Below are 13,474 nucleotides of genomic sequence, written 5' to 3' on the forward strand. Positions count from 1 at the left end.
AAAAGTAGCCTATGTGATATTTTGGGCCAGCAGCCCAGTGTCAGTTGAAAAAGCATTGGGCCGCCGATCTAGGCCTACCACTTTCATGGGCCGAGAGAATTTTTTTTTTTTTTTTTTTTTTGCGGTCGGCGACCGTCGGTCCCAAAAAGCACGTCGGCCCACCGGGAAAGTGCCCGGTATGCCAGATGGCCAGTCCGTCCGTGCTCTGGCATTAGCATTATGCCACAAATGCTGAACCCACAATATTCCTTGAATCTGGCATATACATATATAACTAGTGCCAAAAATAAAGTAGGCCAATAAATCTTTATCACTGTCTCAAAAGTGCAAACATGTTTGTCACTTACTCACCATCACTGATATTGTCTGCCAGAACATGATGCCAAAAAAAAAAAATGTGTCAGAGCCACAGAGTTTCCAGATAAAACTGGTTTAGGGCAAGTGTGTAAAACCCCATATTGGGTAATTCACCAAGTCACTTTTCAAACAATAGAATGCTTGAATAGAATACAATTAATCCCTTCAACCAAATGTCCAGACATGCAATAAAGAATCAAAAATTGATACAAAAAAAAAAATGATATTTTATGTTCATAATCTTACTCTCATTAATCACATTAATGTTGTGTAGCACTAGTGTACGCAGTGCATTATCAGTGCATCATCGCTGCTTCAAATACAGAGTGAGCTTGTGAGAACAAATAAATTGATGGTAATACATTATTCATGGAGGATTTGCACGTCTACAGAGAAATGTGACATGACCGCACCTCTGTTTTTCCTTTGAGGTGTAAAGGATATGTTTTTTTGTTTTTCTCATGAAAATTTCATGTTTCTATCTCACGCCACAGTTCCCTTGCTTCATTATTCAATGAACTGGACTATGTGTCACATGCAGTTGAAGTAAACCAAAATGGTCCTTTACAATCTGTTACAAAAGAATTTTTCAAGTTTATTAGTTAGCAATACTTTACAACACATAACATAACTTAACTCATTACAATGACTCAGTTAACAACTCAACTAACAAGTGCTCATTGCAAGTAACTTGCTGAGAATCTGTTCACATGCTTACTATTAAGCTGCAAGACAAAGCAGTTGGCAGCTGCATAAATTCGCATATTGTCATGCAAGTAACAAAAAACAGATACACTTGTAAAAATCATATACTGACTATGCGTACGTTTATGCAGGAAAAAAACACTTCAAAACGCTTCTACCGTTTGAAATTTTTGCCTTGGCACCAAGTTTGTCAATAAAGTGTATTAAAAGAAGTTCGCCAGAGGAAGTTAAAGGATTAGTCAACTTTCAAATAAAATCTTCCTGATAATTTACTCACCCCCATGTCATCCAAGATGTTCATGTCTTTCTTTCGTCAGTCGAAAAGAAATTAAGGTTTTTGATGAAAACACTCCAGGATTATTCTCCATATAATGGACTTCAATGGCCTCCAAACAGTTGAAGGTCAAAATTACAGTTTCAGTGCAGCTTCAAAGGGCTTTAAACAATACTTACGGAAAAAATGCGGTGCCAGTTTAGTTTTTTTCTGTAAGTAGAATAGGAGAATAATCCTGGAATGTTTTCATCAAAAACCTTAATTTCTTTTCGACTGAAGAAAGAAAGACATGAACATCGTGGATGGCATGGGGGTGAGTAAATTATCAGGAAAATTTTATTTGAAAGTGAATTAATCCTTTAATTAGGGAAAGTAACAATCTAAATAAGCCATGAATGTTAGTTCAGTCGCAGCACTGGAGCTGTATAGGTGAAGTCTTTAAAATCATCCTGGTGCAAATGGAAAAGGCTGTCCTCTATGGGTGTAAGACACGGATCCTCTTGTGTGAAGTCAGGGTCAAAATTGGCCACATCCTCAATAGATTCCTACAAAACAAAGCAAAAATATTATATTCACCCTTTTCAAATTAATCGGTTCATTAATGTCAAGTCTACGGATAAATGGCTTCATTTGGTGCGTCTATAAAGAATAGCACTAAACAACAGTATTTCACAGGTAAAGTAGCTAAAATAATTTTAGTTACTTGATATTATAATTAAATGTCATTAAATATATTAATATAAGTATTGTAAAATGTCTTCAACCAATCAACAATTTTGGATAAATATAATCATCATCAAGTTTATTTGTTACTCAGCAGGCAAGGAGAAGGAAAGTTGGATACAAAAGCAGCAAAATTAGTTTTTAACAAAAACAACAAAAGAAGAACCCGCCCAGGAATCCAAAGATAGAATGCAACAGCTTTATTGGCTGTTTACACGACACTGTTTTCAACTAAAAACGTAAAACTTTTTATGCGTTTTGGATGTTCATTTGCACGACAATGAACACAGCCTGAAAACGCAAACTTCTAAAAACGTGTTTCAAAGTCCAAGGTTTTAAAAACGGTCTCCATGTAAACAACAAAAACACGAATTTGTGAAAACGATGACGTCATGCACATGCGTATTACATGTTCAGTCTATAGTGTTTTATCGCCATCTAATGGCCTGCCAGCACAATATAGCGTTTTAAGTAGTTTTCATGGATTTGTATGAATTGGGATTATTTTGACAATGGTGTCGTCTGTACGTGGAAAACTCAAAGGAAAAACTTCTCCATTTTAAGCATATCGTAGTCGTGTAAACGTACCCTTACAAACACAAAGACAATACATGACAAGGAACTGAGGAAAACTGAGGACTTTAATACACAGGATAATAAAGCAGACTAGAAACAGGAGTGCAACTAAATCAGTAACCATGGTAACAAATTAAGAGAGGCAAAGTGGGGAACAAAAGAAACAGGAACAGAACACAGAAAACAAGGTGAACATAATACCTAATTATAATTATTAAATTTCAATGATAATAAAGATATATTGGTAACATTTTACAATAATGCCTGAAAGACTGTATCACAGTTTCCACTAGAATATAGGGTTAGTTCCCCCAAATATGACATTTTTATCATTAAGTACTCACACTCATGTCGTCCCAAAAACGTAAGACCTTTGTTTCTGAAGCAGACATAGGCATTGCACCTTGAGGTCCAGAATGGTAGTACAGACATCGTTAAAATAGTCCATGTGACTACAGAGGTTCAACCTTAATTTTATGAAGCAACGAGAATTGACATAGTGAATGCAGTTCAGCGTAGATTGAATGGTTTTGAGTGGAGAGTTTCAATATGAAGTTTGGGGAATTGGTGAGAAGTTATGGATTTGTGTTTAGAGTTTCGAGAAAAGGAGGCATTATTTCAAGAAATGTGTTTAAGCAATCGGGAAAACTGTAAGGTTGAACCACTGTAGTCACATGAACTATTTTAACAATGTCTTTGCTACCTTTCTGAACCTCAAAAGGTACAATGACATTGCTGCCTATGTGTGCTTCAGAAACCCTCGGATTTCATCATAAATATCTTAACGTTTGAGATGAACAAAGGTCTTACAGGTTTGGGATGACATGATGGTGAGTACTTAATGTCAGAAATTTCATTTTTGGGTGAACTAACCCTTTGACATTAAGCTGGGTACACACTTTTCGATTTATGATAATCTTTTACGATTGTTGTATGTCAGGCTGTATGAATATGATCCCTGCTGTAAGCCATGCCACACTGTAGGATCTCAGTTGTCTTAAATGTCAGACTGTAAGGCAGTCAAGACACATTAAAAATGGACACACACAAGAAGACTCATCCAGAGTTTTACATCAATGCATAACACGTTCAGTGACTGTGAGCTGCATTTACATGTGAGATAAAAATGGTGGCTAGCAAACAAAAAAAATGTCTAGCATAAATTTTGAACATGTTTTTTCTTGAAAGGAAAGAAGACGTGTGTGGAGCAAGTGGTGGATTGTTGTTGTCTCACTTATTGCGTCATTGGGTTCTCCTATTAGGTTTTGATTTGATGGTTAGGAGGAGGAGAAGTCACATTGCAGGACGGCGCCTCAAAAATTCTGATGCTGCCAGGATGTTGTCAGAGGTTAAATTTGATCGCAATGGTCATTAATCGGCTGTCGGCAAACATGTCAAACTAGCGATCAAAACTGGTTAATATGAACTAACTATGATCAATGTATTTTTACAGCATTTATTAACCTTTGTTAATGTTAGTTAATAAACTGTATATGTTCATGTTAGTTCACAGTGCATTAATGTAAAATTTTGTGCTGATGTAAAATTTTGATCTTAAAAATGTACAAACCCGATTCCAAAAAAGTTGGGACACTGTACAAATTGTGAATAAAAAAAGGAATGCAATAATTTACAAATCTCATAAACTTATATTTTATTCACAATAGAATATAGATAACATATCAAATGTTGAAAGTGAGACATTTTGAAATGTCATGCCAAATATTGGCTCATTTTGAATTTCATGAGAGCTACACATTCCAAAAAAGTTGGGACAGGTAGCAATAAGAGCCTGGAAAAGTTAAATGTACATATAAGGAACAGCTGGAGGACCAATTTGCAACTTATTAGGTCAAATGGCAACATGATTGCGTATAAAAAGAGCCTCTCAGAGTGGCAGTGTCTCTCAGAAGTCAAGATGGGCGGAGGATCACCAATTCCCCCAATGCTGCGGCGAAAAATAGTGGAGTAATATCAGAAAGGAGTTTCTCAGAGAAAAATTGCAAAGAGTTTGAAGTTATCATCATCTACAGTGCATAATATCATCCAAAGATTCAGAGAATCTGGAACAATCTCTGTGTGTAAGGGTCAAGGCCAGAAAACCATACTGGATGCCCGTGATCTTTGGGCCCTTAGACGGCACTGCATCACATACAGAAATGTTACTGTAATGGAAATCACAACATGGACTCAGGAATACTTCCAGAAAACATTGTTGGTGAACACAATCCACCGCGCCATTCGCTGTTGCCAGCTAAAACTCTATAGGTCAAAAAAGAAGCCATATCTAAACATGACCCAGAAGTGCAGGCATTTTCTCTGGGCCAAGGCTCATTTAAAATGGACTGTAGCAAAGTGGAAAACTGTTCTGTGGTCAGACGAATCAAAATTTGAAGTTCTTTTTGGAAAACTGGGACGCCATGTCATCCGGACCAAAGAGGACAAGGACAACCCAAGTTGTTATCAGCGCTTAGTTCAGAAGCCTGTATCTCTGATGGTATGGGGTTGCATGAGTGCATGTGGCATGGGCAGCTTACACATCTGGAAAGGCACCATCAATGCTGAAAGGTATATCCAAGTTCTAGAACAACATATGCTCCCATCCAGACATCGTCTCTTTCAGGGAAGACCTTGCATTTTCCAACATGACAATGCCAGACCACATACTGCATCAATTACAACATCATGGCTGCGTAGAAGAAGGATCCGGGTACTGAAAAGGCCAGCCTGCAGTCCAGATCTTTCACCCATAGAAAACATTTGGCGCATCATAAAGAGGAAGATGCGACAAAGAAGACCTAAGACAGTTGAGCAACTAGAAGCCTGTATTAGACAAGAATGGGACAACATTCCTATTCCTAAACTTGAGCAACTTGTTTCCTCAGTCCCCAGACGTTTGCAGACTGTTATAAAAAGAAGAGGGGATGCCACACAGTGGTAAACATGGCCTTGTCCCAACTTTTTTGAGATGTGTTGATGCCATGAAATTTAAAATCAACTTATTTTTCCCTTAAAATGATACATTTTCTAAGTTTAAACATTTGATATGTCATCTATGTTGTATTCTGAATAAAATATTGAAATTTGAAACTTCCACATCATTGCATTCGGTTTTTATTCACAATTTGTACAGTGTCCCAACTTTTTTGGAATTGTGTTTGTATCAGTAAATGTTGAGATTAACATTAACTAAGATCAGTAAGTGCTTTAGAAGTATTGTTCATTGTTAGCATATGGTAACTAATGTCGTTAACTAATGTCGTTAACTAATGTCAACAAATGAGAACTTGTTGAACTGTGTTTTATTAAATATATTAAAATGAAATGAATTAAAATAAATCAATAATTAAAAATTGGTTCTGAATATTCAATATAAAGAAAGTCCATAACTGAATTTAATCCTCTTCTGTACAATATACAGAAGAGAATTAAACAGTAGAAGTGAAGAGGTAGGCTTACTATTCGAGGTGTGAACGGTGGTTTGATCTCTCGTCTGTTCAGCTTCTCCCAGTCCAGTCCTGTGAAAAACGGGTGTGCAGTGATGGCCTCTTCTCCTCCATCTCTATCCATGCAGCCCAATCGACACGCCGGGTCTCTGGTGAGTAACTGGGTAAATAGCAAAAGCAAACACAAATCTTCCTTATTAAGCTTTTGAACACAGTGCTTGAAAAATACACTAGTTCAATCTCTCAAACAAGTGACACAGTGTAAAAGGTGGTAACCTGCAATTGTTACCTTAAAGTGCATTTTCTACCTGCTTCAACCCTTTTTTTGCTACAAATTAATGTATATACATAGGTTGGTTCAGTGATGTTAAAGGTGCCCTAGAATTAAGAAAAGAAAAAGTGCCCTCCTTCTTATATAAATCTAATTTGTTTAAAAGACCTCCGAAGAACGGGCGAAATACGTAACAGTCGGGGTGTATGCCCTGAATATTTGCATATGTCAGCTCATGTTCAAAGCATTACACAAGGGCAGCCAGTTAACGTCTGGATGTGCACAGCTGAATCATCAGATTAGGTAAGCAAGCAAGGACAACAGCGAAAAATGGCAGATGGAGCGATAATAACTGACATGATCCATGATATCACGATATTTTTAGTGATATTTGTAAACTGTCTTTCTAATTGTTTCGTTAGCGTGTTGCTAATGTACTGTTAAATGTGGTTAAAGTTACCATCGTTTCTTATTGTATTTACGGAGACAAGAGCCGTCGTTATTTTCATTATGAAACACTTGCAGTCTGTATAATTCATAAACACAACTTCATTCTTTATAAATCTCTCCAACAGTGTAGCATTAGCCGTTAGCCACGGAGCACAGCCTCAAATTCAAATGTAAACATCCAAATAAATACAATACTCACATAATCTGACGCATTCATGCAGTATGCATGACGAACACTTTGTAAAGATCCATTTTGACGGTTATATTAGCAGTGTAAAATACAAAGTTCAGTCATGAAACTCTAACCGAGCGCTTATTGGGTCTTTCTACGCCATGGCATCAGCCAATCGGAAGTAATTCCATATCCACGCAAACATATATATCGTACCCTAGCCTGCGATCGACAAGCTGCGCAATGTGAAGCGCTGTTATCCCTCCTCCTCCCCAGCGCCACCTGTAGAGATCTGCTACGGGGGTTCTACCATTCTTGCAGCAGCCTCTTCCTTGTTGTTTTATTTGACTAAGCTAAACAATTTGTATTTGCTCAGCAGCAGCAGCAGCGTAGCAGATCTCGTACGCCAAAATCAAGCCATGTATACTTCATACCCCATGCCAATAAATGCTGGTTGAATTTAATTCACTCCGAAAGTTGTCATGATTGAACTTTGTTTATGCACTGTTTAAGGCAAGCGCGAGCTCCGTGGGCGGGGAGCGTGAGCATTTAAAGGGTTAGTTCACCCAAAAATGAAAATTCTGTCATTTATTACTTACCCTCATATCGTTTCACACCCGTAAGACCTTCGTTAATCTTATATATGAGAATACTTTTGGTGCGGCAAAAAAACAAAATAACTTATTTAGTGATGGCCGATTTCAAAACACTGCTTCAGGAAGCATCGGAGCATTGTGAATCTGTGTGTCGAATCTGCAGTTCGGAGCGCCAAAGTCACGTGATTTCATCAGTTTGACCCACAATCCGATTCATGATTCGATACACTGATTCATTTATGCTCTGAATCTTCCTGAAGCAGTGTTTTGAAATCGGTCATCACTAAATAAGTCGTTATTTTGTTTTTTTTGCCGCACCAAAAGTATTCTCGTCGCTTTACAATATTAATATTGAGCCACTGTATTCACATGAACTGATTTAAATATGTTTTTAGTACATTAATGGATCTTGACAGAGGAAGTGACATTGCTCCCTATGGAGGCTTCACGGAGCCATCGGATTTCAACTAAAATATCTTAATTTGTGTTCCAAAGTTTAACGAAGGTGTTACGGGTGTGAAACGACATGAGGGTAAGTAATAAATGACAGAATTTTCATTTTTGGGTGAACTAACCCTTTAAAGGGGCCGCAACATGAATCGACGCATTTCTAATTATGTCCCAAAATAGGCAGTTAAAAAAATTAATTAATCTATGGGGTATTTCGAGCTGAAACTTCACAGACACATTCAGGGGACACCTTAGACTTATATTACATCTTGTAAATAGCGTTCGATGGCACCTTTTAAATAATATTTTTGAATAAAACCAGTTAATTTAGATTACCACTTTTTTTTTTGATATTTTGTTATCTAATGCAAGAACATAGTTTCAAGTCCAAATACTAAAAACCACTGGAAAAATACAACTTTGTCCTTTTAAACTTCCACAATTCTCTCTGTCTGGTCTGCAAAGTTTACTGTCCACAATACCGCACAGATCAGATCACTGACTTGAGCCCTTGGAAAGGAGACAGAGGTATTAGGGATTTTACTCTACTAATGCGAGAAGACCTCTACTTAGGCACATGATGTTAATCCTTTTACCATGACACAGCTATTTAACCCTTCATGGGGCACAATGGAGCTTAAGCAACATCACAAAGGGCAGGGATAGCCTCTGATAGTGACATCTCGGGTCTTTAAAAGGATAAAACACCAGCAGTGGAGGGTCTGCCCACAGGCTCTCTGCTCCTTATTAGTCTCATATTACTGCTGCTTACATAGGAACAGCTGGCCAAGACCCTCAGAACATCCTCTCGACTGCATTAGCCAAGAAACATGTTCACTCAGAGCTCTTAAATGAAGCCAGATTTGAGGTTATTCTGGTGAGAATAAGAGCTTGTTGAAGATTAGAACAGAATCATGTTTCAGCATGAAGGCCTTAAGTTGACACTCTGTGTTATATAAATGTTTTGGTAATGAATGATTACAATGGAAGAGGAAGCATGTGGTTTAATCATAAGACATCACTGCCAGGAAAGTCACAGATTTCCCAACATAGCTGCCTGAGATGTAAGTCAAGACTCTGGGTTATGTCCTTTGAGTTAATGTAAAGAATGTGGTCTTGTAAAAGTCAAATAAATGTACAAAACAATGGATTTCATTGAAGTGGCATCTTTGAGTACGCTTACATTGAAGCTTCGGTCTTCATCGCTCCAGGTTTAAATTCATTTAACATTTGCAAAATGCAAAACAGTCGAAGTTTGTTCAGAAATTAATGAGAATGATATTTTAAAAATTCTTTTATTGAAAAATGTAACAATTGAACACTGTCTCCTTCAAAGTATGTACCTTGTGAGTGTACCCAAAACTCACAGCGATTTTTCCATTCTTCATAGCATCCCAGGAAGTCTTCATGTGGGATGGAGTTCAGAGCCTGCATAGTGACAATTCCACGTGAATAAAAAAACAAAAAAAACAAAAAACAATGACCATTGATTTGACTTTCAATTTGATCATTCAAGCTTTCTTGGAGCAAGGTGATGTGGGTGTATGCCATTAACTTTTTTATTTTCTTCATCTCGAGATCATACTCAAATATCTAGGATTTATCTCCCATGATCACTCGACTCGAAAAAAAATCAGGCTCTCTTTCCAAACGGGCCAACAGGTCATGGCAAACTAGTTGACGGTGTTCCTTCTTATCGGATGACAAGTTCTTTGGAAGTTTTCGCACACGCTTTACCCATTTTCTTATCCTGAGTCACGATTTCATGAACAGTTGACTTGGTAATTCCCGTTTCCTCTGCAGTCATTCTGATAGTGAGCCGTCGGTCATGGTTGAAAACAGACCTCACTGCATCCACATTCCTTTCCGTTTTTGACAAAGAGGGGTGTCCTGATCGTTGTTCGTCTTCATCACCTTCTCGTTCTTTCTTGAAGGCCTTGTGCCATCGTTGCACTTATGCAGAAGATAGCACCACTTCTCCATAAGCTTTCCTCACCATTTTCAAAGTTTCTGATGCACTTTCACACAAAATTGTATCACATACTGCTGTTCTAAACTCGCTTGCATTTTTCTTAATACGAAGCACTTGAACAGGGTGTCACAAAAAAGAATGTCTCGACTCTGACAGGGCTGGAATGCAACTGATCAACTTATACCTGGCACCCCACCCCAAGTGACCTTGGCCAGCTTCTCTCTTCACAGAACCCTTCTTGAGCAAAGGAACTTCATTCTCATAACAGGAAGCATTGGAGCACAAATGAATCAGTGTATCGAATCTACTGTTCGGAGTGCCAAAGTCACGTGATTTCAGCCGTTGGAAGTTGGACACGCGATCTGAATCATGATTCGATACACTGATTCATTTGTGCTCCGAATCTTCCTGAAGCAGTGTTTTGAAATCAGCCATCACTAAATAAGTCGTTATTTTGTTTTTTTTGGTGCACCAAAAATATTCTCGTCGCTTTATAATATTAATATTGAACCGCTGTACTCACATGAACTGATTTAAATATGTTTTTAGTACCTTTATGGATCTTGAGAGAGGAAGTGTCATTGCTCCCTATGGAGGCTCACGGAGCCATTGGATTTCAAGTAAAATGTCTTAATTTGTGTTCTGAAGATTAACAAAGGTTTTACAGGTTTGGAACGGCATGAGGGTAAGTAATAAATGACAGAATTTTCATTTTTGGGTGAACTAACCCTTTAAACAAAGACTTAAAGAGTTGAAGAAATGGTGACATTGAAGTCATGCGACGGTACTGTAGTTAGTTCATTTATAGCCTACGTTTAACTTCTAACTTCTGCCGATTGTATTAAAGCTTTGAAATTCATAAAAGTTGTGTTCGTGTGTGAGTATTATCATGATGAACAAAATGTCTAAGAATCATAAGCTTTTGTTAGTCACAGACCTTATTTTCTGCAGCTAAAAGCCACTGGAAAACTTCACAATAAAACATCAGCACAAGATTAACAATTGTGAAAATCAAATATCTGAATGATTAAATGTATGTTGTTCTGTTTGGAGCATGTGCTTAGCCAATTGTATTCCAATTAACATATAAACATACTGGACGAAGCCGAGCTACAGCCACATTTACAAGACATTTTATAAAAACAAATTATTTTAGTCAGATTTTTAGCCATCGTGTGTAATCAATCTGATCTCTTGACTGCAGATATAGACTCACTCCTCTAAGGATGTCCTCTGCTTCGTTGCTGAGCCAGGATGAATAAATGATCTCATCTCTTAGGATGCACTCAAACAGCTCGTCCTCAGTCTCCGCTTCAAATGGAGCATGACCTGACAGCATCTCATAAAGCAGCACGCCCAGAGCCCACCAGTCCACTGATATGCCATACAGCTCCTCCAGGATGATCTGAGAGAGACACACAGCATAAAACATCTACATGGGAAGAGAACACACACCCACCCACACCATTATCTTCTTATATACATCTTCTTTTAGTGATACTCACCTCAGGTGCAATATAATCTGGAGTCCCACAGAAGGTGCTAGTAAGTTTTCCATTAAAGATTTCCTCTTTGCACATGCCAAAATCTGCCAGTTTGCAGTGGCCATGTCTGTCCAGAAGAATATTGTCCAGTTTCAAGTCCCTGTAAAACACAAAACAGAATGACATTATTACCGTGTTGTATTAAGTGATCCTTTGTTAGAAGAAATGTACTATTTGAAATAAAATAAGTTAAAGTACTAAAATTACTAAAACTAAAAAAAAAAAAAAAAAAACATAAAAAATACATTAAATAGTAAAAAAAGGGGGGGAAAACAATAAGTAAATACAATAAATAAGTAAAAAAAAAATACATTAAATCTAAATAGAAATATTTTTTTAAAAAATGATAAAAGCACATAAATTACTAAAACTTAAACTAAAATGAAAATGAAAACTAAAAATCTAAAAACAAAAGCTAAGTCAAAAATATTAATAAAAATAAAATAATACTGGGTGTGACCATCAAGTAAATGGCAATAAAGTAAAAGTTATTATTACCAATATCAATAATTAATAATTTACTATTTTTACTTTGGTTAATTACAGATATTTTCTGCATTTTCTTCACTTATTTTGGGCCAAAATCTGTGCAATTCTTCTGAATGGATTTAAACATGTTAAAGTGCATTAAATGAAGCAAAATTAATAAAATTTTATTGTATGTTAAAAGCATTATTAAATGCTTTAAATAGCCAAAATATTTTATTAAACAGCTGAAGGATTTGTATAATTTTATGCATGTTAAGCGTTACAACTCTAATTCATGTGTGCCTATGCATAAAGTCATCAATAACAAGCTAAAAGAGCCTGCGGTAGCACAAAAAATGTAAACGAAATATTGCAAACATATAGTGAATAACAAATAGGGTTCACAGAGTTCAAATGGTATTGACGCACAATGACAAAGTGAGCGTGTACTGCAGTGCTTGCATGCTTGACACAAGGGTGTAGAGTTATCAGCATGAGAAGGAGCATTCAGTCACCTGTCATCAGAGAAGGAGGCAATATTGATCCAGTGGAAAAGAGAATGACGGAATGTAAATTAGATTAACAGCATCATGTTGTCATGTTGTTCCCAAGGAAATCTGGACTAATTTCATTAGAACACAATTAACAGAGAACACATTGAGAGATTACCTCTTTACCGTGTTGTTAAAAGTGCGTGACTGTGCCGCATTACCTGGTAAACAACAAAGAACAGAGTGTTGTACAACACTATGCGCATGTGTCGTTCCATCTCTCATTACTTCGTTCAGTCAGGGTACAATTACATCAATGTATGGGTAACACTGGAGCCTCATTCATGAAACAGGAGAATCATTCATAAAATCATTCTCTTGAGAATAGTTCAACAAACTAACTAAAAAACTAATAAAACAATTCACCTCACATCTTTAAAGATCAGAATTAGAATCAGACAAGTCCTCTGCACAGACCTATGACCAGCTTTGTTTCCATACTGGCATGATGAATCTGATCTTCAAGTAAAAGGAAGTGGATGAAATATCTGAATGCTACCGATCCACAATCTGACTTCTTGTGATGCAGCCTGAATCATAATCACACAGAGGAGAACTGAACCCTTTTTCTCCATTCTGTCACTGATGGAGTTTGTGTTTCTTGCCACTGTTGCCTTTTGGCTTGCTTAGTTGGGGACACTTAATATTCAATATTATTGACTGTACTGATACTGTTGGACAAGAACTGAACTGAGCTGGATGAGAACAACACTGTTTTTCTGCAGAACTGCTTTATAGATGAAATTAACTAATTCACTAATTGATGATTTTTACAATGGACCTGCATCAGCACTGAACTGACTGCTGTACAGCTCCTGTTATCATTGTAAAGCTGCTTTGAAACAATCTGTATTGTATAACGTGCTATATAAATATATCCTATATAAATGCTTGACCATATCTTGGAAAAATAATAATT

General features: G+C 37.0%; 1 protein-coding gene across 2 annotated transcripts in view; it reads right to left on the reverse strand.

Annotated features, from left to right (window-relative positions):
* Positions 1-672: 672 nt before the first annotated feature.
* The window catches only part of prkchb (protein kinase C, eta, b), a 28,362-nt gene continuing 15,560 nt past the window's right edge, over positions 673-13,474 (reverse strand). The window contains exons 11-14 of one of the 2 annotated variants that reach the window (XM_067383599.1): positions 11,498-11,636; positions 11,209-11,397; positions 6,095-6,241; positions 673-1,881 (exon numbers count right to left, since the gene is read on the reverse strand). In XM_067383599.1, the coding sequence (XP_067239700.1) occupies positions 1,735-1,881; positions 6,095-6,241; positions 11,209-11,397; positions 11,498-11,636 (622 nt within the window). In that variant the 3' untranslated portion in view covers positions 673-1,734. The remainder of the gene's footprint in view (positions 1,882-6,094; positions 6,242-11,208; positions 11,398-11,497; positions 11,637-13,474) is intronic. The other variant, XM_067383600.1, reaches the window with a different exon arrangement.

The sequence above is a fragment of the Chanodichthys erythropterus genome, chromosome 4 (genome assembly GCF_024489055.1).
Source record: "Chanodichthys erythropterus isolate Z2021 chromosome 4, ASM2448905v1, whole genome shotgun sequence".
Taxonomy (NCBI): Eukaryota; Metazoa; Chordata; class Actinopteri; order Cypriniformes; family Xenocyprididae; genus Chanodichthys; species Chanodichthys erythropterus.